We start from the raw sequence: 26937 nt of genomic DNA, 5'->3' as shown, positions 1-26937 counted from the left end.
CTTCAGGAATTTTGTGAATACTTTTATTCAGTTTAAGAAGCCTATTATTGTAGCAGTAAATGGCCCAGCCATTGGACTTGGAGCATCTATATTGCCTCTGTGTGACGTCGTTTGGGCTAATGAGAAGGCTTGGTTTCAGACACCGTACACTACTTTTGGACAAAGTCCAGATGGATGTTCATCCCTTACATTCCCCCGGATAATGGGCCTGGCTTCTGTAAGTAGCTTGCAGGGTGGGGGATGACAGCCTCACAATGCCATTGTGAAAATTTATCCGAAGTGATTTCAAGACCTTTTAACCTTTGCTGTGCTGTCTTTTATTTTTCTTTCTCTCTTGAAAACCTTTCATGAGAAACCAGTACTTACTCAGCTCCATGCTGTTACAACTTAGTTTACAAGTGAGTGCACAAACCAGAAGGCGTGGGACCTAATCCCACGTCCTGGGCCCCCTTTAGCCCTGACAGTGGCAGAAGGGGAAGATGCTTGCCCGGATACCTGTTCCCTGCTGGTGCCTTGTGAGTCACCAGTGTCCTGCGCTCAGCACAGCATCAAGGAGCGCAGCAGAGAGCGGGCTGGCCTGCACTTACATAGCAGGCCCTGTACCACCAGCTATTAGCAGTCTCGTGCTAGTTTGCAAAATAGGCAGTTCAGCTTTCGTGCACCCATTATGCTCAAGAAGTTGTGTTGAACTTCCCTTCTTTGTAGACCTCTGCTGATACTTAATATGAGCGTGTTATGCAGGTAATACTCAGTCAAAATCACCCTCGTGATTTGTTTTAGTTTTGTACTCTGTATTTACAGTAATTTTGGGTTGAAGTAACTGATTGTACTTTGCATTGTTGCTGAAGCTATAAGCCACGTGTTATTTAAGTTCCTCTTTTTTCTCACTTTCCAATTAGATGAATGAATCAAATGTAACAAAAAAGCTATTTAAAAATCTCTTACCTACGTTATTTTCATGTTATTTACTATTTTTATGCTGCATTCCTTGAAAGCTGAGACCTACATCCCATTCTAATTGAAACTGAATAGTAACAGTATGAAACGAGTGCTTGCAGCTATATGTTTGTTCCTAAATTATAGTTTATAATAAAAATCCAGTTTTTCCCTATAGGCATTTATTAATTTAAAAATACAGATTTTGATATATTAAAAGCATCAGTTTGAACAGATCTTATAACTAATTGTGTGATGTCTAGATTTAGTAATTAGAAGAGAACAGAAAAGGTAACTGAAACAGATTAATAGTTGTAAGAGTATCTTTAATATCTTAGCGTGCTACAAACTACTGATTGTTCCTTTCCCTTTTTATTTGGCCATCCATCCATCCATTCATTCATCCATTCATCCATCCGTTCCATCCATCCCCGTCCTTTAGAGACTTGTGGTTGTTACTTTTTCTTTCTTCAGAATCTGTACGAAAACACAAGAAGCTCTTCCCTAGTATACTCTTTCATGTGCCTTTGTGAGTGCTCTCATTCTTAAATTCGAAGACTTATATGTAAAGTTTCCAGTGCTACCTATAAATGTATTAGAGAAAGTCCCACACTTTAAGTCAGTTTCAGTGCGTTCTTTTTATAAGCAGCAACTCTGTAGAAATGTTCAGTAGCAAGCTTGTTGGAAATATTTTTCCTGACTGAGTCAATCTTGGTTGTTGAGCAGTCTGTCATAGAGGTTTTTTTTTCACAGAACATGTTTGACATAAAGTTCATTACCGCAGGAAATTTAAAGCCCAGACCTCAGGATTCAAAACTGACTCTATATTGGGAATACCAGGAATCTCAGAAGGATTCTTAAACTTTGCTTTTGAGTTCTGAAAGCATTCTATAATAGAGATTGTGCAGGCTGTTTTGGGACCTATGTTATTGTGTACCTGCTGTGGAGCTCTTGCTGTGTTTTTTTGGTCCTGGCCATAAAGCACAGGAGCTGTGTGATCAAGTTTCACAGGCTGGGTTTTTGTGTCAGTCTTTAGCACGCGTGGCAGTATGACTTAAGCTTTTCTGCCAGTCATAAGGGATTCACGTTTCCTAGTGTCTATAGTTTACATCAAAGCCAGGATCTTGAGCACTATAGAGACCAGCTGCCTCTCAACTGTACCAGGAGCATGGGAGAGCTGAGGTGCTCCGTGGCAGCTAGAGCCTGTGGGCTTGCATGGGAGGCTGCACGTGAGCCTCAAGGCACTTGCTGTAAAAGAGGGAAACTGAGACCAGCAGATGTCCCAGTGAAGCATGAGGATTTCACAGTGGAAGGAGAAAGACAAACTAAATAGAAAATAAGAGTTGGTAATGAGAATGCGGTATTAATTATTTTTATCATCTTCATTTCTATTGCTGTATTATATTTCTTGGAAAGCAAGCAACAACTGTGTTAAATTTCACCACAGATAGAGGGCATGATTAGATGACTAAAACTTGTTTAGTAGTGGGTCTCCAGCATACACTGTATGTAGATCAAAAGCAAGAGCCGGAGCGAAACATTCCCCTTCAAAATCTGTCAACTGAAAATGCTAATGAGAGTGCTCATTTCATGTAAGGTTTTCTGCTAACGCTGCATTACAGCTTGCAGAAATCAGATAACTGCACCACTAGTATTTGTTGTTTTCACATTCAGGAGAAATGAGTCTTAGAAATAATAATAATAAAAAAAATGTTTTCTAGCATTCATTTTTTAACCTCATTACCAAAGATGCTTGTGAAGAAAATGTAACTGACCAGCTGACTTAAAATTTCTGAGTTTCCTTACTCCCAGTAGATTGACTTCATGTTTTGATCATCAATACCAAGTATCTTTTGAAATTATTTTGGATTTTTTTTCTCAATTTCCCTAGGAAAAACTATTCTTATTTTTTCAGTCAAACTTGTGTATATCACTGATCTTTGGCTAGTGTTTCAAGTCAGTATCATTCATAAATAATTTGGAAAAGTAGAAGGCGTAGTTGTGATACTTGTGTTTGCTGGAACCTTTCAGAGAAAGTATAACTACAGGGATATATAACTTACTTATGCCTTTGGTTTGACTTTTAAATAATAATAATAAATGTGAATCATAATTTTCCATATTAAGTTATGAGAGATCTAATAAATGTTATGTGAAAGAAAAAAAAATCGTAAGAATTATCTCTTTATACAAGCCTCTAATGGACTAGGAGTCAGTAACCAAACTGCTGCCAGAATGCAGGTTTTGTATTTCATTACAAAGGGGCAAGTAATAGACAGCTGAGTGCTTAGATTTCTCTAACAGCCTCATTTCCCATATTCCAAGTGTCCAGTGATGGCTTTGTCATATTTTCAATGTAAATCAGTCATTTAAAAAACAGTAAAACTGATTTTTTCAAGGTTGACAATTGCTCTGAGTTTTTAATCTTCACTGGCTCTTCCTGTGCAAATGTCAAGGCAAATAAAAAGTTTAGGTGTTTATGAAATGTCACAAAAGGTAGAATTAAAGCATAAGCATAAATGGTTGCAGGGTGATATTTTAACAGGGAAGCTGTTAAATAGTGAAGAGTGTGATTGCAAATCAAAAAAATTTACAGAACTAGAGATAACTGCATACAATGTATTACTCTATTCCATACCTTTATACATGCCTTTAAACTGTGTGTAAGGTCTTTTAAAAAAGTGGGTTTTCTTTTTTGTGTGTTTTTTTTTTTTGTTGGTTGTTTTTGGTTTTTAATAAGGCTGCTATTTAGAAATAATTTCAGTTCACTATTGAACTTCTAAATAAATGGGAATATTTTCTATGAATTTGAACAGAAATTGGATTATATCCTGTTCCCTTCAGTGGGTTTTGTACATTGAACTCTAAGATGAGCCAGCTATTTCAAATGCTGCATCATAAATGAAATACTATAGCGCTGGAGACATTTGAGATGGGCTCAAAATAAACCATATAATTAGACTTCAAAAATATTCATTATTTGAAAAAAAAAAAAAAAAGCTGCAAAATATTTAACTTTGTGTTCCTTCCAAGACTGTCAGTTCCCAGGTCTACTACCAAAACTGGCTTATCTTTATAATTTATAGATAATGTAGATTTTTTAGGAAAGATTTAGTTGCTGCAACTAATGCTATTATAAAAGGCAAGCAACTTCAGTATCACTTTACAGGCCTGTCAGGCAGTGTAACATATTCCTACATATACAGTTAATCAACTCTGAAATACTCCAAGAAAGCTGGAGCTTATGAACATTCATGACTAGGAAATGACAAAAGATATTTATGCTTTTCATGCCTAGTCATAGGCATCTGTATTTTTATAACTATTGAAGTAGTATAATCAACAGCACTGACCAGATCATCTGTAGGCAAGTCTTTGTCTTTAATAAAGTTGGAAGAGCTGTAATCAAAGTACTTCAAAAATAGTGCAGGCATTTTCCTTATTTGTTTTGAGCATTTTTCTTTTAAAGAGTTTTGTCTCATTACATTTCATACCAGAAGTAACTTTTTATCCCTTCAGGCCAATGAAATGTTGTTCAGTGGGAGGAAGTTGACTGCGCAGGAAGCTTGTGCCAAAGGACTCGTCTCTCAAGTGTTTTGGCCAGCAACATTCACACAAGAAGTAATGGTTCGAATTAAGGAACTTGTCACATGTAATTCAGTTGTAAGTGCCTTTATTTTCTAACAACAAGGCTTTTTATAATTAGATAAATTAAAATTTACCTATTATTAGACTTACATCATCATGTCCTCCTTAAAAAAAAAAAGTTTTCATGACATGAGGACCACATTTTAGAAGTAGTAATGCCTTTTAACATTTGATTTTAACATTTGAACATATCTTGTTTTGTGTGTTGTTTTTCTTTTTTAAAAAGTATCTGACTTCTCTTTATCATATGCCCTAATATATTGTGGTTAAGAACATAAAATAACATTGGACTCTTTAAAAATATACTTTTAAAAAATATATACATATACTTTCAGTTTTTAATTGAAGTATCAATGGTATGGCATGTAAATTCAACTTACCCTAATTAACATAAGAAACAGTTGCCCTGAGGACTGAACCGAAATGATATCTTGAGTTGTGATTTAAATTATTAAGGAAATTGGTAACTTAAAGAAATATTTGTAAGCATAGAGAAATGCAGCCTTTGTCATTAGGCTGAACTTACAGTTTTACCAATGATGCATAGGCATTCATGGTTTTGTGCGCTACTGGCAGTTGCACAAGACAGCTGGAACTACCAAAATTTGATGCTTTTTTTTATGGGAAGAGAAAGTACAAATCAACTGTTCTGTGCATTAGAGATGTTGGACTTTGAAACAGAATAATAGTCTTCTAAGTGAAGAAGCAAACTTGAGATTTTTTTTTTGTGTGTGCTATTTTAGATACTATTATTTAAGCGTTAATGTCTGCCTGGTTATTAGGGCAGTTGGGGCTAATTGTTTTATAGTTGGCCTTCACCAAAGTGGAGTTGGCGTTTTCTCTAGTTATCAGTATAAAATCTTGTATATGTGTGTGTATTTATGGTTACTATTTTCATAATGGCAGTATTTTTGTGCCTTATTAAGTTGTGTTGGTATAAGATAAAGGAAATTGTGTATGACTGAGAGACTCTGAGAAAGGGTCCTTAGGATTATAGTATGTGAATAGATTGATAGATAATAAGACTGATTAAATTTATAATCAACTTCAGGCTTTGTCTGTACAAAACTGTGAATGCACAAGTTGTTCTGGTCTCATGTAATACTAAACAAACTCTCTTCTCTATTCGCCTAGGTACTTGAAGAATCCAAAGCTTTAGTACGTAATATCATGAAGGTGGACTTGGAACAAGCAAATGAAAAGGAGTGTGAAGTTTTGAAGAAAATCTGGGGCTCGGCACAAGGGATGGACTCAATGTTAAAATACCTGCAGAGGAAAATTGATGAGTTCTGATGAGATGCCCATTGACACTGGAATTGTATTTCTTGGACATCAGGGCAAACAACACATGCCCATTTAAAATCCTATATAAACTCACCCCTTGCTCAGCTTGGGAACAGCAGTGGAACCCCCCCCCCCCACACACACACCTTTTATTGTCAAGGGGTTTAAAAGTACTGTATCACTTAAATTTGAACAAAACTCCTTTCTCCCTGATTGTTACATGTATATATGCACATACATAATGTGTGTGTGCATATATATATATGTATACTTTTTATATATATATATATATAATGTAATGTGTGAGAGTGTGTATGTAGACACACACACACACAAGAAGCTAAAACATGATAGAGTGCACTACCAAACATCTCTTTAAAGGCTATAGTTTTTGTTATCTTTGGCTAGTACTGTATCAAATAGAGAATGGATTAAAAAGTGAATGGTGTTGCATTTATTTTCTGTGTGGCAGGGAAGTCTGGAATAACGCTTTTCTTTTTTCATTAGAATACAGAACTGAAACGGGTATTAGCCAGCCCTTACTTTCACTGCCCAACAAATCAGCTCAGATATAAGGCATTGTCGCAGAAGAAGGTTGACATACCTCAAATAATGGAACACTCTAAATTTTTTCAGAATTGAACTCCAGAAAGATTAAATCACAAAAATCCCCCAAAAGAGTGTGCTCAGGATTAATGCCAAGAAAACACTCTATGCTTTTTTTTTTGGGGGGAGATATAGAGGGGTGGGTAGAAAGTGGCAGGAATATGTTTAATTCTTACCCAGACAGCATGAAGAAACCACTGTCTCTTGGGGAAGGGGAATGAGGGAAGTGGAAGGGGAAGAAAAAAAGACAAAAAAAGCTTGTTTTGCAGTATTAGTGAATCACTGAATATCTATGTATGAATATCCTAAGTTATAAGTTAGTTTTAGTGGGTTTTTAAATAGCCTCTTTTTTCTTTCTTTTTTTTTTTTAATAACTACATAAGTGCTTCTGTTGCTGGGTGAGAATACTACTTTATATACATTTTTTTCATATTTGCTGGTTTAATTGATGTATTACACCAAAAATGCATTTTATGTTCATAAATTTTAGGGTCACTTAGAATATATTATTTAATAAGTTAAAATTCTTTTGGCACACTATTAAGTAAAAAAAAAATTTTAAAAAAACTACCTTATATTAGATGTTTAATGTTCTTTGTCTATGCTTTTTTATTATTTTAAATATACACTATATACAGTATGGTGTAAAAGAGTGCCCTGTGTAAATAGACCTATTTTGCATTCCTTTCAGGAGTGGTTATTGATTCCTGACTGCAGATATCTATTATTACTTGGGTATCTGTGCTTGCAATCTTATTGAATGTATTATGAAGAATGAAAAAGAAATCAAACCTTATTTTTGTACAGTTTTGAAGTTTTTAACTTGGAACTGACCCACCTCCCCTTCCCAGTGGACAGCTGTACAGTGTGTAAATCTGCCTTTACCTTGGATTGGTACAGTATTTTTGCATCTGTGGGACCTACTTTTTTGTTCTAGTAGTTTGAACTATATATAAACTGTACAATCTGTAAAGTTTTTATAGAATAAATATTCAGCTGTGAAAACTGGTTAAATAAAACTAATATTTCTTAACACATTTTAAATGCGGTTCTCATATAGTTGTATTTTTCAAAGACAGTTCTGATTTTAAAAGGAAGAGGTGCTTAAATGTTGCAAATTAGAGACTTAAATATTACGGTTTTATTCTGTCAAATGTATATAAACTCTTAATAGTTTCCATTGAAATGTTGAAAATGTATTTATTGTTTTAAACTATATAGATGTTTTCTCTTAGATAAGGTGGATAGGAAGACAACATTCAGGAAGTCATTTGATTCTTAATTGTTTTGTTACAGTTTGCAAAAAAAATTACTGAATATTCTTTTATATCTCTTGAGAATGTATCATTTTCCCAATAATTTTGTGGTACAGAAAGTGAGGATTCCTTACCTGAATTTGATTATATTGAAAGGGAGAAAGAAAGATTCATTACACAAAGTTCTGTAACGTTAAACCTTTTTGAGTTTGACTCGAGTTGATATTCACATCTCTTTTCTGGCACCTTGAAGAAGAATTTGGGCATAGATTGCATCTATTTCAGCTTGAGGATTATTTATGCTGTTCTTAACCATGAATAAATTTCACTGAAACAGGCGACTAGATCTGGAAATATTTAGAAGAATTATATCAGTTGAACATGTAGGCAATTCAAATGAAAAAAATAATTCCATTTGCTTCATTTTGTGTTGTTACTATCAGTCAGGCTGTTACTATGACTCAATTTGAATATTAAGCTGTGAATAAATTGGAAAAAGTCCTTACTTCAGACCAATTCTTATACAGTCATTGCCACAGCTACATAGCTATGTCACTGCACAATTGCCCTACCTTTATATTAGAACCAGTAACTAACTTTACACTATTAAAAATATGCTGTCATTCATAAATGACGTACTTTTCTATATATTGGACTACAGGGATATAATTTCTTTAGGAAAATACTGTCCAGTTCTCTTAAGTATAGGTCAGGAAATACCCTCAGTGTGCAATTGTTACTGATATGCACAACTGATCTGTGGAGGTTCTGAGGATGTTTTCATTTAAGATCAGAAGCATTCAGCAGAAATAGTAAAACAGTAATGCCTTACTAAGGCATTTGTACTGAAGAGGTCATATAGGGAGTAAAGAGGGCAGTTTTTTTTTTATTTTTCTGTCTTTAAGATGAATATGTGTAAGCAATGTAAACTGAACATCTTACCCAACAGGAGAGGCCCATCCAGCAAGGTAGGCATCAGGTACTGAAGTAAAATGCAGTGTACCTATTTTTCAGATTCCCCTGAAATATGAATTGCTGCGCTATCAGTCCACAAGAGATACCTCCAATAGTTGCGGGTATGTGAATCTTCTGTGGCCGCCTCTTCTTATAGGGCTTGAATTCTATTAACGATTTCTGAAGGGTTTACAGGTTTCCAAACACTTCAGGGAAAAAAAAAAAAGGCATTTGTGAGGAAAAGTGGCAACAGTGTGAAGATTTTTCCATCAAATATCTAATAAGTAACAAAGAATTTTACTTTCAGCTGCTGTCAAAAAAAAAATAGAAGTCCTCCAACTCAGACAACTGATGACCCTATATTTGAATAGAACAACATTAAGACTAGTTTAGTTTTTAGAAAACCATAATAGAACAAAGACAGCAAAATGATGGCCTTCTAATAGCAATCAATCAATCATGAGATCATACAAAGTGACTCAAGACCTTTTAAAATTAGTGTTTTCCGTGCTTTTCTTCACAGAAGTCAGGTCTTTGTTTAGCCTGTTTCACTGCTGATGCACGTATTGTTCTACACAAACTTGCAGTACTGCATAGATAAATCACCCTGAAGAATCAGATTTAGTTTCTGGTCCTTAAATGCAGCTGCAGCCACAAGGGATTGATTGGGCCCAAGGACAAGGGTGGAAAGACTGCTGAAGCCAGCATTAACTTCTAAGGCACTTTGGAGTTGCAACTTCACAAAAGCAGTTGCACTTTAAGATGGCTTTTCTATGCTGATTCTAGTACTTACATGCTGGCGTGCAAACAACTTGTTCTTGGAGAATTTTGGAGCCTCACAGGTTGTTGGACCCAGGTGCTAAGAGCATAGAAACAACATCTTTCTGAATGTCTGAGAGAACTTCCATGTGGTGTTTTTGTGTTTTGTTTTTGTTTTTTGTTTTGTTTTTGTTTTTTTTGTTTGTTGGTTTGTTTGTTTTTTAAAAAAGGAAGAAAATTTCCTACCTTTTTTCATCCTTCAGGCACGAAGACAAATTACAAAACCTGCTTGGGTGTCAGACATCTAGCCAATGGTTAGTAGAATTTAGAAAGATGGTACTGGAATACAAAATTGAGTTAGTTTTAGCCTGGCTCAGTCTTGACCCCTAAGGCTCCTGTCAAGACTGTCTGCTACTTTAAGTGCTTTACTGTACTACACAATCTATGCTCTGTAAGGAATTCAGAATTCACTAGACACACATGAGAAGGCAATTGTCGGCGTTGGTGCTGAAATATCAAAGTATGACAGAAACCTTAATAGTACAGTGTAGGAATCTCTCTGGGACATTCTAGTTCTCCTGAAGTAGGTACAATCACAGGCACTAGCAAACAGCAAAGGGTTAAGTACTGGCAATTGGACTGGACAGGCCTTAGCGTATACTTACCTCACAAAAAGTTCCATTATAATCAAATTTATTTTTGGAATTAAATAGTTACTTTTCTCCTGGTCAGGAAGACATGATTTGAATGTACTTGGAACTGTTGGAAAGCCACCTGCATCCACTAAGCCACACCTTCTCTTGATTTGTTACTTTGAGAAAAACAGAAAATATAGCAAGGTTTTAGCTCTAGATAAGTTAACCTACAGCAAAAGGTATTTGGGGCAAATTTCAAAAGCTGAACTTCCCTTGAGATCTTTTCTTTGTTCCAAGTTCCTAATTTGCCTAAAGCGTGGATTTCAAGCAGTTTCCTTCAAGGAGTCCTTCACTGGATTGCTGATGTTGCTGAAGGGTACTTCTCTGTGCTCCAGAAACCACACCATTATTGTTCTGGAAAAAAAAAAAAAAAAAAGAATTTAATCACCTTTTTAGGTGAGATCCTTTTGTTAAAGATAGGCTTACTTGAAAGCAATTGAAAAAGGTGTTGAAATACTTCAGTGCAAAATTGAAATATATCAGTGCAAAGGCAAGCAGTTATAGCTCCACTATTTCATACTTTATCCAAACAGTGGGGAAAAATAGGACTGCAAACATCTAGGGAACAGGGCAGTAAACAAAACATTTCTGGCTGAGTGGATGGGAGAGATGCTCTTCAATGAATTGAGCCAATAACCTACCTGGCTTGTTGGTGGGAAGTTGAGGTACTTCATATTCATCTGGGCTTTGACAAGTACACCTTTGATGAGAGTAGGAGGAAGGTGATACGTCTCAACTCAATTACAGTTAGCCTTATGAATTTCCATGCTAAGGAACTGCCAGCAGCTGTCAACACTCAGGCAGTCTTACAGTGCCATATCAGAGGCTGAGTTGGCAACGTTAGATCATGCAGCATGAGAGCTGTTATACTGAAGACTGCACACAGGTAAATTTTCCTTTCCAAAGGAAGCTGTAGCCATCAGGATAAGAGCCCCTGTATGGCGTAAGATCACCATGTCATCTACCTGTTCTGAACAGCTGCTCACATTTCTCTAGAGAATACTTCAGTTACAGGTCTCTGCATTTTTTTTTCCTTACTCTTGAGGAACATGACTGGCAGATTGTCATATACCAGACTTTCAAACACAAGCAGGGAAATAAAGAAAAAAAAGAATAACATCGTGAGGTACTACCAGGAGGTAGAGCAGTTTGACATGCAAAGATTCTGAAGTGCAATACAAAATGAGGTGATGGTGACAGAGTTCTTTTGGTCCTCCTTACCTCTCCAGTGCAGGGAAAAATAAAATAAATAAGGGAAACTGGTAACCACCAAGACAGAGCAGGGAAGTACTTAGAACAGCTGCGTGAAGAAATAAAGGAATAGCAGTTACACTTTCTTAAGTCCTAGTGTTAGAGGAAAGGCCAGGTGAACATTTACCTGTTCAATCCATCAGTGTAGAGTACGTTATCAGTACCTACACCTAACCTCATGCAGACAACAAGCCTCACGTTTGCAGTCCCTGGTCCTCATGGGAGACTTCAACCACCCTCATATCTGCTTGAGGGATAACAGAGAAAAGAGAAGGCTCCAAGGGGTGAATTCATCAACGTATACCTGAATGGAGGGTATACAGAAGATGAAGCCAGGCTCTTTTCAGTGGTGTCCAGTGACAGGGCAAGAGGCTGTGAGCACAAACATAGGAGGGTCCATCTGAACATCAGGGAACACTTTTTCCAATGTCAGGTTGACTGAGCACTGACCCAGGTTGCCTGGAGAGATTTGAGATCTTCAAAAGCCTCCTGGACAACCAGCTCCAGGGCAGGGGAGTTGGACCAAACAACCTCCAGAGGTCTCTTCCAGCTTCAACCATTGTGTGCTTCTGTGGGGAAAACAAAACTAAAATAAACTTGTATTTATTTTCCAATGATACAAACATCATCCACAAATGATCTCTATGGCTAGAGCTGCAAGATCATCAGGCTCTGCAACACTACATACTTTAATCTTCTGAGAACCCAACATCTTGTACTAAAAGGTACCAAATCACCCAGAATAGAGATGAACACAGAGTGACTTGTGTGTTTTGGATAAGACAGGGATCATCTTTTACTCTAGTAAAAAGCCTAAAGAAAAAGTCTTATTTGTTTCTTCAAGGATAAAAAGGATTGAAATACTTAAAAACAAATACACATGCCTTTTATAATACCTGAAAAATTGCTTTAACCTCAGCAGCTTCTAAAAATTTTGCCTTTTTTTTCCCTGAGGTCTGCCTTAATCAATCAAGCTGCAATGCCTCTGGCAGTCATACTGAAATGCAACCACACTGGCTACTGGAGAAGACAGTAAAATATGTTAAATTGGACCTAACAGCTCACACTACCTGCTGTGTATGTCCTCTGGATATAACTTACCAAACACACTATAGAAAGACTACATAACACTGCAAGATGAGAAGTCAATTCACAATGCTATAATAAAACAATATTTCCTAAATGCTGCTTTCTGAGACTCATTCATTGTAACCCTATACTTCCATCTCCAGCAAAATGTCCCAATTGCTAGACAAAGCCCAGAATATAAATACTCTTCAAAGTCTTGCTTAGCATCCCTGCCTCTTCCTTACCAACTAATTTTTACCACATTCACAGTACCATCCTTCTCAGTAGGAGCAGGCACTCACACACCTCAGCATCACTCCAGTCATGTGCAAAGCCAACTGGCCACTGCCAGTAGCAACTTCCGTGAAATGCACATGCTGCTCCTCAGACTTAAAATGTATTTGAAATTCACTTACCTTATCAGGTTGGATGGGAATCTTTAATCAAACACTATTATTTAAAAAACAGAAAATAAAAAACTTGCTAAGCCAGGAATAACTAAAACACACACATCTACAGAAACCAAGCTTGCACTCCATGATGTAAAAATGACAAAATAAGTTAGTTTTCTTTCCATGTTGGTTTCAGTAAGGTCTGCTGTGGCACAGGACTGCTATGTCATAGAAGCACGCTATGTTCAAATGTCAGAAGGCAGACACATGTCCATATTTTCTTCCTTCCTTCTCTCCAGCCCTCTCACTGGGCTCTACGCTCAGAAAGAGCCACGGGGATTAGAGCTAGAAACTTGGCATGTCCTGAATGTAAGTTCTGAAATAGTTTTTTGATTCTAAGTAGCAGCTAACAAAATTAACAAGAATGCAATGCTGGGAGCTTCTGAACGAGACAAGCACTTGAATCAAGAGGATCAAAATAAAAAAGCAAAGGAAAGCAACCATGTCCACAAGAGGGTTTTTTTTGTTTGTTTTGGGGTTTTTTTTGCTTGCTTTGTAGGCCTCGTGACCAGTCATGTCAAAATAGGAGTCTGCAAACTGAACTTTGTGATCTCAAGAGCTGAGCTGGAACATCCACAGAAGCAGCTGTAAAGTCAGCATTGCATCTAAGAATAACTGAAGTCACACTTTCATTTCTGAGTGTTTATGAAGAAATTACATGTTCCTTTACGCTGACACAGAAAATTCCATTCTAGATATAAATGAAATATGTCCGTACATCCAGGGGAAGACAAAAGTCAGGTTTTGACACCAATTTCTATGAAGCAAAGCAAATTTCATTGCTAAACTTTCAAAAATAAACAAGCAAATAATACCACAGTCCATAACACTATACATAGATAATATAACAAATAAGCCATATAAAAATTTTCCAGAAGTTCCCCAAGACAGATTGATTAGCTGAGGAAAAAAATAATAATATAATTTTGCCAATCTCTGGGAAAAGATAAACAGAGTCCCTGTCTTTAGATTCAGAGACCTTGGAAATCCTCAGCAGCGTTTTGTACCCCAAGGAATTGGCTTGAACCCAGGAAGTGCCCTGAAGGAAATTTTTGGCCAGTAATCCCCAATAACTTGCCATGCCACCATTATTTCCCTGTCTCTGACAGTCCCGGTGCTCCTCTAAGTTCATGCCAATGAAGAGGAACTGTGCCTGAGAAGAGCTTCTGTGCTAATGGCAAAGACCTACAGCACACTCCCCAGAAATGTGTTATCACTGAAGACACAGTGCCCAGTAGTACAAGGCATAAGCAAGATAAGACTTGGATTTTCGCAGACCACTGCCTCATCACAAACTGAAACTGTTTACATGGACAATGGAGAATAAGAACACATCCAGAATGTACAAAAAAAAAAATGTAATGCACAAAAAGAGAGAGGCAGTTCCCTTGCAAGAATGACAGCTGAGAATAAGGCTCTTTTACACCTGTTTCTCCTATCAAGTACAACAGGAGCTCTACTCAAAGAACTGCGTGAAGGCGTCTGTGCGCAGTGCCTTGACTGCTGCCATACTTGACCCTGCAAATCACTGATGATAAACCATCAGAGTACAACTTTGCTACAGACTTGACAAGTTTCCCCACTAAACAGACTATCACCAGCTTGCAGGTTTTCTCATTAAGGCAGCCACAACCCCAGCTCATACCAGCAATGTGAAACTTCCCCTTCCAACATGTTCTCCCTGATAACTAACGCCCAGCTGCTTCACATCTTTGTCTAGCCAAAACAGCCAACTGAGGCACACACGTGGGAGGAGGTGGAAAGGAGTCTTCTAGGAACCTGACAGAAGCACTGACATAGCACTGCATTATCCTAAGAGCCTTCAAACCTCACAGTACTTGCAGCCCAAAGGCTGCTGGGTAGCCAGCACCTGGTACTAGTTCTTTCCTTTCGGTTTGTGGTTTGTTAAGGGACACAGAAAACTACTTCAACACGTGCACCAAACCACTGCTGGAATTGCCACAGAAACGGTGTGGCCATAAATGGAGGACAAGGCAAATACCAAAGCACCTCAGCCTGTGAGAAAGATTCAGAGATTGTGTTAAACCATAAAAAACCTGAAGGTTGTGGGTCTCCTGCAGCAAGACTTGGCTTTCTTGCCTGGGGCCAGCAGGGATTCAACCCCCAGAAGCGAGGCTCTTGCTCCCTCTGTGGAAGGACTGCATTTGTCCGGGCTTGATAGCCCGTGACTTCGTCTCTGTGGGAACCCCTAAGGGGGAAATCAGGGTCTCCTCAGAACTGACAGGAAAATTTAAGACTTCCTTGAAGAAGAAAAGGAGCAAGGCACAAGAAATCCAAGGCAAGAAGCGGAACTATTCCTAGCAATCATGATAATTGCAGTTTTGTAAGTTAGGCTGGCTGGGTGCCCAGAATGGGTAAACAACCCTGAACCAGTTTAACTGACAAGCATATTACAGCTTGCATGGCTCTGACGCAATGCAAAATGACCTCCAACTTTTCCAAAATCTTAGCTACAGATTTTCTCCCCATGTTTTTTTTTTCTTTTTTAATTGTGTAATTTAATAAACCTAGAACTGCTCTAGGATAGCAAAGTTTGACATTTCCAGCAGTAAGCATGAGGTTTAGACACACAGCTATCAGTAAAAGCAAACAGGAAATAAATTTTGCTTAGCTCAAAATTTTAAAAATCCCTTATTTTAAATATATTTCTAACACATAAACAGCTGTTGTACATACACAATGCATAACATGCAATATTCACATGTATATTCTGCATGGACTATTTACCCTATAAGCTTACAAGGTTTTCCCCATTGTAAGAGTTTTAGCCATGTTTTTTCCTTTTTTTTTTTTTGCTTGTTTTACAACTCACCCAAATACTTTTGTATGAAGACAACTTTAAACTCAACTTTATCGCTGTGTTACATTGACCCAGTATTATTCCAGCAGAATTTCTGAATTCATTGCTTCTGAAGATCAGAAGCATTCACAAAATTGCAATGCAGGCCCTGCTGGCACAGCTTCAGGAGCTTTACTTTAAAGGTTCTGGGTCCAAGATTATGTGCGAGAGAGAAACTTTCACAAGCAGTTTTAAGATCTCTGGAGGCAGATATCAGGCATGCTTTACTTGAAGTCCTGTGTTGTAAACAAACATTTAATTATTTTTTAAACGGAGGATGGAAGAGTGCAATTAGTTCATTTTTTTGGTCTGCACAGGCTTTTCATGCCTAGAAAGATTTCATCTGAATGCCAGTGTTCTTTCTACATCTGGAACTATATATCCCCTCATCAAATCACACCAATACAGAAAGACAAAATTATTAAAAACAACAAAAAGTGGTGTCTCTCAGGTTTACTGAGGGAAGGGGCAAAAACCTTATGAAACAGGAGACCCTGAAAGGCTGTGCACTATCCTTCCCTGGCTTTCCAATTAGCACTGTATCCAGCTACATGTTTAACATCCTTCAGCCCTCTTTGCTGTGTTACCATTATCCCCCAGCAACCCCGAGGCAGAACTTTACAGAAGCTCAGAAGAGCTCCTAGAAATAATGTGTAAAACCATTTGCCACCTGAAGGGGTCAGTCGGAACTGACTGGAACGCAGGAGAGCTGGAAACCTGGTACCCTTCTAGCTTGACCTGCCTGGAGCTGGTACCACGCTACATGTCTTCAAAACCCCAAATCCTGTGGTGTTTAGGCTCCTAAACTCCTATTCACACATACATAAAGTAGAACATGAGCATTGTTGGCTACAAGCTGCTGGAAACTGTACTTTCTACCTAATTTTAATAGGTTCATCTTTCTTAATGATCATTTTTTAATCATGAGACAAAAAGCAGTCCCCTCGATTCAGTTTTGTTTCTCCTTGGGCCTTTTTAATTTGCTAGCTTCTCAGGCCTTGATTCCAGCTTCTCATAAACTCAGAATCACATAAATCACAATTTTTTGCATCACAATTTGCATCTTTTCTAATAAAAAGAAGGCCTAGTTCTCTCCTAGCATTTTGTCTTTGAGCATTCTTCCTTAGTGTCCTGTGGAGCTGCATCCGATTCACAGCAGAGTACAAAAATGACTGGAGCATAGCAAATCTTTTGGTTGCCTTCATTCAGACCCCATAGTTTCCTTTGCTGTTATTTATCTTTCCCACAAATTCCACTTGATGCCTACTAATACAATGCACAGCACGCTAGCTCTAGACTTGCTGTTTATGCTACTCTTGACTCTTTTCTTTTCCCCAACCCCCTACCATCACAGTATTTATTCTTCTGACTTCTGCCAAACACTGAAGTCATAGCTTGAGTCTTCAGTTTACTCACATCTTTAGCTCTTTTCCTTATTCTATAGCTGCCTCCTCCTTTTCCTTATAAACATTATCAGGTCTGAGTAACTGTCTTTTTCGTAGCTGTATTACATAATGGACAACTGTAGTTTATTTTCCTTCTCCCCTTCTCACTAAAACCTGGCAGCTCACAATGCTCAGTCCATCTGCATTTGCACATCTTCTGGGAAAATCTGGAGTTCACTGTAACACAGGGGTTAAGAAATATGAAGCTTATTTTGGCTCTGCTGTGATTCCGACTCCTAGCAGCCAACTTGCCTCTTTCAAAATGTCATTTTTCAACAAAACCCATGGGCTCTAAGACTTTAATTCATCCCCAAACTACATGCAGATGAGCAGGCTCCAGCCAGCTCTCACTTGCCATGAAGCCAACATGCTAATACAGCTCCATTTTTGCTTTCAAAAACCTCATGACAGGCTAATTAATTTAATAGCCCAGACTTCTCTTTGGCTGGTTTCAATTCCCTTCCCAGAAAGCTTCCCCCAGCTCTTTACAATACCTTGAAACTGTTTTTCACTATCTCAAACAATTATTGTTCTTGACAGTCGGTCTCAGAATTTTCCATGTACCAACCTTTTCCATCACCACAGCAAGCCAGACGCTTTGGGGAGAAAAGAAGGAAAAATAAGGCATGACAAGTCTCTTTTGTACTTTGCCCAAAATCTCCAAAAAATGTTAAGTATGACATTATTCTGCTGGCAATAACACCCTCAGAACAGCTACAGGGACACAAAGCAACAGGCTACGTGTCTAACCATGGGGCAATGACAAACTTTCTGAAACTTGTTTAAGAACAACCAAACAAACTTGAAAGCACTGGCTTGGATGAAACAAACTGAAGTGCATTTCTCTCTATCCTTCCTTTTCTAGCAACAGCAAAATCTTTTGTGCAACTTCACCACTTTTGTTTGAGTGTGTTGTTTTTTGTTTTTTTTTTTTCAAAAAAAGATTGGAAACACTGAAAGATGGAAAGCAGAGATGGACTCTTTTTGCACATTACTACAGTGCTGGACACAATGTTGGTAGTATACCATGGGCCTTTCCCATTCAGTATCAAAAATGGTTAGAGTTTCAGTGAAGTTCTCAGAATTTGCACTACTCCCTCTTTCTTATTCACAAATAGTGAATCCTTCACTGAGAACATCTAGAAAATTTATGCAGGAAGGTTTAGACAACAGGAATCAAGTTTATTCCTCATAGTAAAACTGACTGTAGTAATTTCCAAACTACAGACGTGGCGAAACATCTAGTGGAGTTAAATCAGAGGGAAAAAACAAAATCAAAAAACAAAACAAACCAAACAAAAAAAAACCACTGTGAAATCAAAGGAACAAAAGTCCACAAGAAGGCAGCTACCTATTTCTACTTCTAAATGGAAACAAAGTTCTGCAAAAAATCTAACTCAATAACCCCTACCCAGGGGCACACAGAACACCTTCGAGCAGATGGGAGGACACAGCTCCAATGGCCAGCATCACCAGATGATTTAGGCAAAAGACATACCATCCTCAACTGTGCTTATTTATAAGGCAGAGTATTGTAGAGTATTGTAGTTAATTTACAAAAAAAAAAAAAAAAAAGTAAGTACCTTTCCTGGGCATTTTCTTGCCATAGTAACACAAGAAACCAAGATTGTTTATTACAGTGGTGTCCAGCCTCTTCATTTTTGCACAGATCCTGGTATTGTAGGTCTTCTTTTAGGGCAGTATCTCCTCTCCTTGTTTGACAGGGAATGGAATATATCTAAACATATGTAGAAGTATTTGGCACAGTAAGCTATTGTTTCATTAGGAAAAGTATAATAACCACTCGATTTTTACCAAACTCAGCACACTGTGGAAGAACATGGGAAATCTCAATCTGCACCGAAATCAACCTTCTCAACACATGCTGACCTCTTCTGTTCATTCGACTCTTACTGAGTTCACAAAAAGAAATACAGAAGAAATACTCAAAAAATACTCAACTTAGTATTAAAATACTGTAACTTCTTCTCAATTACTATCTAAGATCTCCCTCCAAGGCAAATTTTATGTTTAATCTCAATCCAAGACCAATTTCTAAGGTCTTCTATTTCTTTTCTTTACCCACTTCTGCTTTTTTTGTGTGTGTGTGTTTTTGTTTTTTGATGGAAATGAATTGAGAGGGAAGAAGAAGGGCACCACAGCCATTTTAGAGCAGTAATTGTATGAGCTTGCACCCTTCAACCTTTTTAAGAACCTGAGGTGCTTTTACCTTGCTCTCACCATTTACACGGATAAGCACTTAAAACACTTTGGACAAAATCTGTCTTATAAAGCAATTTCTATGTTATTGAAAAAGCCTCAAACATCTGCCCTGTGTTACCACTGCAGTTATTCATTACTGAAATTTGTTTCTGAATCATATTTTTTGAGTATTCCAGAAAATATCAGGTATTCCTGAAATGACTGTTCTCCAAGGAAAAAGAAAGAAAGAAACAAAAGCATGGAGGTATACTATTTGCAAACTAAACTGCGAGTTGCCAGTGTTGAGAGCTTTGTCTGAATGACAGTTGTCAGATTGCTCTTCCAGAAGAAAGGCCAGATGTCCACAGTTTATATTCCCTGGAAGCAAGTCCTGCTTGCGTATCTACATAGGCTGTGGCAACTGCTGGCCAAGGGCAGGGTAAGCAGGCCACTGAGCAGGCCCTGTGTCTGCAGCAAAGCCTGTCTCCCTGGCTGATTTCTCAGTTTCAGCACTGTAAGCAGTTTTAGAAATTATGCCAGTAAATCCATGAGCACTTGAACTTTCTGAATCAACCCACCAACACATGCTGGTGTAAGGAAAAGAAAGAAATAGCTGCTTCAGACTACAAAGTACCAAAGCAGTCCTGAATGCGACAGACCTACCTTCTGACAGGTAGAAAGATATGTTCTTCACAGCTCCTCTTCCTAGAGGTCATCAGCATATAGTTCACTTGATCAGGCCATGCATCAAAGAAGGACCAGGGAGAACAGCCTCCAGATCTAAAGAAGTCTCATATTCAGTTGAAACTTAACAGCAACTCCACTTTCAGCCCCCAGGTAAGTCACTGTAGGTTGTCATTTACAAAAGCAGTGAATCTATAGAATAAAAATTGGCTTTTCCACCCAGTCTACCAACATCAGTGAAAAGTTTTGCATAGAGCATGTGTGTTTTCTTACATGGAAGTGCCATGGCTATGCTCCAAGCTCCTAGTTCCACAGGAGCTATGTAGGGAGGTTCCCACAGCCAACAATACCTCAGGGACTTGAAAGGAAGCTACAGGAATGCTTCGCTATTTAAAATCGCATTCATTTCTGTTCAGGGGAAGGGAAGACATAGAGGAGAAAGGTTCCCATACAAAGTAATGTAAGTGAGGTTGGGCTGAAGGTCCTTTTGAAGCCATATCTTCCACAGCTTCTTGAAAGTATGCTCAGTCCCTGCTGAATCTTGCCCCTCTAAATCTTCACACGAGGCATGGAGCTTTGAGTTCATTCTCATTTAATTTGGCATAATGTGTAAATATTTTGAGCATTGCTTGGGGAATAGCAAAGGGAACCTGGCAGGAAGAAGCTGAGAAAAAGAAAATTAAAAATAAAGTCCTTTTGAGAAACCAGGGAACTAAATAAGCATCCTACTGATTCTGCAAAGTTCAAGGACCTCTATCAACAGGGATCAAAACCTAAAACCCGTGTATTATCCCCAGAATAAAGCATTGGCTGCTTCCCACCAAACTCATCAATTTCTGTCTAGATCACATAGAAATGACATGCTTGTAATGGGAGCCATAATTAGTAGTGTTTCCACAAAACAATACATGGGAATTTAGCCATGTCCCTCTGCTCGTTTTACAGGGACGTCCTACAGCTAAAAATCTCAGCCTTCCTCTTGGGGAGAAGAGAACAATGAATCTTGCTGCAGAACGATATATTCCAGGCAATTAATTACAAGAGCTTCAGCCCTCAAAGCCACACTCTGAGCATGGCTGGAACATAAATAGATTAGCAACTGCTAAGGATTGCTTTTCTCCCGATTTGGAAAGAATGTTCCCACTTTGCTTTTGTAGCCTTCAATGATGCACAACCATTCTTTAAATACAAAAAGCCATTTCACATTTTTATAAATATCCCAAATGCTTCATGTTACCCTTAGTTACCCTTCATCTCTCTATTCTCTTCAATGTTGCCACCTAAATGGAGCCACATTTGCCAGCACACTACAGTCTTGCCTTAAGCAGAATAAAACCTATGCTGCTTCCTTCACTTACATCATCCCCTAGACAGGTAAAGACAGGACTTGTTTCGCCCTGGAGTGCTGGTCAAAGCCAATGCTCTTTGATCAGCAGTCTTCAGAGAGAGAAAGACATGGCCAGAGCTGATCAGACGTTTTGAGGTGAATTCTGTGAATGCTGCATGCACCTGTAACTCTCTCAAAGTGCTTTACAAAGCAAGTAGCATTGCTACGTTTGTTGCATTGAATGGGAAGCTGTCAGAGCAGTACAGAACCGCAGAATTATTTGTAGAAGGTCACCCATCAACTTGTCATCAGCAGAAAAAAACAGATTGCTCTATCACAGTTCTTCAGGCAACACTGCCTATCTCATGCCTCCTATCTTTCTCCCCACTTCTTCCCCCCCCCAAAAAAAATCCACTACCACCAAAACCCCTATTTCCATCAGAGCAGACTGGGCTAAACTGCAGAACTCAGATAATCTGAAGGTGCACCACAGTCCTTCACACTTTATAGCAGCTGCATTTTCTGCATCTCCTTTCTAAGCACCATAGTAAATGAGCTCTGTGGGGCTAGGAATCCTGTTGACAGCTGTTAATGCCATTGGGAAACGAACTGCCTACAAATAGGCATCACAAGGCTCAGCACTGCTTTTGAAGATCTAACCTAAGGACACCTACATCATTTTGAAGACTTAATTGCAAATGCATGCTAGTCACACAAGTACATTTAGACATCTGGCCAAGACACCCATTACTCTGAACGGACTACGATCTAGTAACTAGAGTACTGGATTGGCTATAATGAGCCTTCATTCTAACCCCAGATCAGCCACTGCCTTGCTAGGTACCTTCCATACGAGGGAAAGGAAATACTCCTCTAAGCCTTTCCTTTTGCTTTTCATCTTACATGTTTATTTATCTATTTTTTGTGTGTGTGAGTGTGTAGCAGGGTCTCTCTCTACATGTACAAAACTCCACAGTGGCTCTGCAGCACTGGGCAAGCAGTCCAACTGCTGATTGCAATTAACAGTAATAGCAGCATCTTCCAAGCTATCTCAAGACTGTTTTAAATCTTTGGTATTTCCAAAACACTCTTAGAAACCTTACAGATAAACCAAAAGGCAGCCCGTGGAAAAAAATAAATAAATAACATAAAAAAATCCAACAAAAACATTATAACGCTCAATTTCTATGCAATCATCAGGCTGATGACATATGAACCTCTTTTTTTTTTTTTTTTTTCCCAAGAATCCAACTGTACATCTTGGCTAGCTTCTCCAAAATGGGTATTTCTCATCAAACCAGAGCATGATGCAGCCAAGACAAAGCTAAAGCTCCTCCTTCCATTAAGCCCCATTTCCTTCCTTTCAAGCAGCCTTAGATTAGCATTCATTCTTGTCTCTCCTGCATTACCCAGAACTAAGCTGTGCCAAATCTTGCTGCATTCTTTCTACAAGCACAGCATCTTTAGAATTGCTTTGGATAGTCCAAGTTCTTTTTCCTCATCCTTATCTCTAACTTTTTAGATTCCCCCATATTAATACTAACGTTATTAATATTTCCTCAAACAAAACAGTGCTACCAAAGTTAACTCCTATTCCTGCCATTGTCAATCACATATACCTTTGTTTCTCCAGACAGGTTCCTGACTCGGTCACCATTTGCAGAACAAAAAGGCAAATATATTCTGTTTAGATTGATTTTGCATAACACATTATCCAGCTGCCTCAGTTTTTATATGCCCTTTTGTCAACATTAATGTTTGTTCTCTATTTGTTCTGCACCCACCAATTTCTAAATATGCATAAGCACTTGCTCAAACGTGGGGCTGGAAAGAAGCAAGTGATCTTTGCAGTCCGTTCCCAGCTTGCTGCATTATCATTCATTAATCTCAATAAAACTCCTTCCATCAGCCACGAAGACTGGCACAGCTCCGTAGAAGGGCTGATGTTAAAGCAGAGCAGTGATTCCCAAACTCTAAAGGGGTGCCTTATCACTGTCCGCATACCAGGAAACAAAAACCTCTACCCCTCATGTAACCAGCTTGCCCCAGGCTTGTCTGTGGTTCAAGTATTTGGCTCTCCTTCCCTATGCTAGATAAAACACTCCCCAGAGGCCAAACTTCTTAGTAAGCACTCAGCCCTTTGATCTCAGAAGCAGCTGGCGGCACAGCTGCTCCCCATTACTTTTGCAGCTCTCAGGAACCCTTTGGATTTTCCTCATCCTCCCTTGCAGCCAGGCACAAAGGGTGAGCACACCAGCAGCAGCCATCTTTCATTCTCATGCGAAACTTGAGCTGCTGCCTCGCCTCATGTACCCTGACCAATTCTTCCTTGAATTACTGCCCAACTGGCTCAGCCCCAGCTCTTCCCCTGTAAGCAGTCCCCCAAGCATATGAGCAGTGCCTTTCCTCTTCCTTTCAGCAGGTCTCATCCATGCTTGGTAGTTTGCTGGGGAAGACAGGCTGCCCTCTGCACAGCACTTCGTCTGTGCTACAGACTGTAGGGAACAGGGTGCTGCCTCCTGTCCCCCATCTCCAGAAAACTTTCCCTCAATTCACAGTGGGTGGCAGATGGAAAAATGCCAGTTCCACCCAGTGGAGTCTCTCTTCTTTGGAGCTACAAAGCCCAGCAGGTGCAGGACCAATTACCTACTGAGAAGCAGACACACCACAGAACCTTCCCAGTGAAACAAGGATCTGGTTAACGACGTGTGATCTCACAGAGTAGACAACTGCAGTGTCTGTGCACAGCAGGGTTTTTTCAGTGATACTCCACCAGCTGAAAGGAAACAGAAAAGCTAGAAACCAACTCAGCATCCCAAGTAAGCTTTAGGATTCCGAGAGAGTATTTTAATTCCTTCCCTAGCTGGAAAAGTCATTTGAAATGACCATAGTAGATGACTATGGATTGCATGAAGCAGCATTGACAAATGATTCTCTGCCTGCACCACCAAGCTTTGAGAAATGCTTTTATGCCTATGTAGCTAGGCCACAAGATGCGCTGGCCAATCTGAGATTTCCCAAGATATCTGTAAAAGATTAACCTTAGTACTCACATGCTGATGAAAGCTGACAGAGCTGGAAGACTGAGCTTGCCTTCCGGAATCATCTCAGTGAGGCTGCCACAGCTCACCTACCAGTGCTTCCGCAGCAGCTGCCTAATCAGCTATACCAAGGTGCTCTGTAACCAGGTGCCTCTTAGAAAAATCACTTCACCTGGTCCTACTGCTGTCATTTTAGAGCCAAGGCCAAAAGCTGCTGCACTCCTGTTGGCAGCATTAGAAAGCACATGAGTAAGACTTCATGCCTTTCTCTTAGTTACGAAGGGTAACTAGCCCACTGATACAAGACTCTCGGTTCTGGAAGGCAGTCTTTTGTGAGAGGGAAAGTGTGTGTGGTGTATGTATAAAAAGTTAGTTTTCTTAGAATCTGCCAAAAAATGAGAACATTCACTGGAACAGCTGCAAATGGTTTCCATCATCCAACTTTTCACAAAGTTTTTAGATTTTTATAGAACTTTTGCTGCAGGTGTTACTTCCAGGAAAGTCCAAACTCTTAAAAGACCTTCTGATCAAGAGGAAAAAGGAAGACACTTCTGCTTACTAGTCTCTTTGTGAGAGTTGAAATACAGCACAATCCCTGAACAGAGGCTTTCAAAAATAAACTTAAGCCAACCACTGATACTATCTGCACCCATGCATAGCAATGAAACAGTAACATTTGAGCCAGACATGTTAAATATTTACTAGTCAAATGTAAAGCCAAGAATTTCCCCAGACTCATCCTCCATTCATTGTGATCATGTGGGTGAGTCTCTGTCTGAACATGTGACAAAGTGTTACTTTTGCTCTAGGTAAGCCATTACAAACATCTCATGGAAGGTTAATTTTGAAAAACAATGAGAAAAGTGTTATAGTTAAAAGTAAACAGTAAAGTTGTTACAGTCATGTGTTTGCAAAATGTGCAACAAAAATTGAGCAAAAGAGTCTATGGTTGGTGGAGGTGTATGACTTATCACCCAGTAAATCATCCAGGATGATTCTCCTCACTGAAGAGAAGCAATAAATAAATAAAATGAAAGCCCAACAACTTTCTCCAAGGGCTTTCTGCACCACTCATCCTGACAGGTGTTTACTTTTTCCTCTACGGCTATGCCCTAACTTCCACTATCAACCTCCCACAGCATGAAGTGAACAAATTCCATTCTAGACCTGTATTGGAAATGCTCACTCCATAAAACAAACAGATCCACAAAAAAAAAAAAACACATCCAAACTTTCATGGACTTCAACAGGAGTTCAACTGGATTCTTCAGAGCTATGCTCTTAGCTTTACCACTTATTATAACAAAAGCAGTTTCACATCAGCTGCATTGTTCAAGTGTCCATAGTGTTCTTCCCAGAAATGTGTTCCTGCGATAATATGATAGTGAAGCCTTAGCTCCTCTGTAGGCTGCCCTGTAAGCAAGAATCACAAGCTACTTTTAAAAGTAGAGATTTGTTGGGGTTTGGGGTTGTGAGTGCGTGTGGGGAGGTCAATAATAAAAGCAGCGAGAAGTCTTCTGCATCACTATTGACACTGCTCCTCACTTCTTTTCCCTCTTCCAACTTGTGAAGAACACTTCTCCCTCCTTTTTTTTTTTGGCCTGCATGTAGGCTGAATTATCTTAAACATGAATTCGAAGTTTTTAGAGATCTTTAATGTATAGAAAGAAAACATTAAATCCCCAAATGAGCTTTTCTCCCAAATATATAACAATCTTCAAATCCCAAAATGACACCTGGATAAGAGGAAATCACCTACAGTCAAAGTCTGAGAACTTACAACTTATCATTTTCTTAAAGCTAGACCTGTGAAGCCTTTCAGAAAACACTGTATGACAGTGAAGAAACAAATATCCTTTCCTTCCACTGTAGGTCATGCTTTAAGGGCTATAAATAACAGATTAACACACAAAACTTCTTAAAACCTAACTTATCTAATTATTTTTATAAAAACTATCTTCATAGGTTTCTATACAGTACCATCGGATTATTAGAAGGCTTTTTCTGCAGACAGAGCTTTACGGAGGACAATCGTCATTAGTTCCTACAGCCATCTGAAGCCAGTAGTCCAGATTTCTAAAAACAACAAAGTTGTACAAGTTCTCTCCTCCTTTGTGAAAACCATGTTCATTTTCTCTCCAGGAAACAGGGCTGTCTGCGAAGCCATGCACAGTTAAGGTCAGCCAGTGTGCCAGTTTTGGTTCAGTGAAATAGGAGCTGCAAGGAAGAAAACAAGATTATCAATAATTATAATGGAATGGACAGCATGGTCAAGTATACAATATGAAGTAAAAAATCAAAGATGCAGGCACTTTAGTGAACATTTGTCATTATCAATTGTCAAAAAAAACCTGCTTTACAGAATAATAAGTAAGTTCAAAAAGAAAATATTACATAGGGAGCAAGAAGCTTCCAGAATTCACTTTCTGTAGTGCTAATACAGGCAGGCATCACACTGATCCATGATAC

General features: G+C 38.7%; 2 protein-coding genes across 20 annotated transcripts in view; one reads left to right on the top strand and one right to left on the bottom strand.

Annotated features, from left to right (window-relative positions):
• CDYL (chromodomain Y like) overlaps positions 1–6311 on the top strand; it is a 105442-nt gene extending 99131 nt beyond the window's left edge. For both annotated transcript variants that reach the window (XM_066992468.1, XM_066992469.1), the window contains 3 exons: positions 7–217; positions 4456–4599; positions 5719–6311. In XM_066992468.1, the coding sequence (XP_066848569.1) occupies positions 7–217; positions 4456–4599; positions 5719–5877 (514 nt within the window). In that variant the 3' untranslated portion in view covers positions 5878–6311. The remainder of the gene's footprint in view (positions 1–6; positions 218–4455; positions 4600–5718) is intronic.
• Positions 1299–26937, bottom strand: part of RPP40 (ribonuclease P/MRP subunit p40) — a 36594-nt gene continuing 10955 nt past the window's right edge. For 2 of the 18 annotated variants that reach the window (XM_048072157.2, XM_066992480.1), the window contains exon 8: positions 26102–26685. In XM_048072157.2, coding sequence (XP_047928114.2) covers positions 26487–26685 — 199 coding nt within the window. In that variant the 3' untranslated portion in view covers positions 26102–26486. Of the gene's footprint in view, positions 8078–8672; positions 10493–11516; positions 17811–18797; positions 18953–20079; positions 20197–24427; positions 25882–26101; positions 26686–26937 lie in introns of those variants that run through there. The other 16 variants (XR_010829441.1, XR_010829434.1, XR_010829446.1 and 13 more) reach the window with 16 other exon arrangements.

This window comes from Anser cygnoides, chromosome 2 (genome assembly GCF_040182565.1).
Source record: "Anser cygnoides isolate HZ-2024a breed goose chromosome 2, Taihu_goose_T2T_genome, whole genome shotgun sequence".
Lineage (NCBI taxonomy): Eukaryota > Metazoa > Chordata > Aves > Anseriformes > Anatidae > Anser > Anser cygnoides.
The sequence above is the reverse complement of the archived record's forward strand: the minus strand, read 5'-3'. Positions and strand labels throughout refer to the sequence as shown.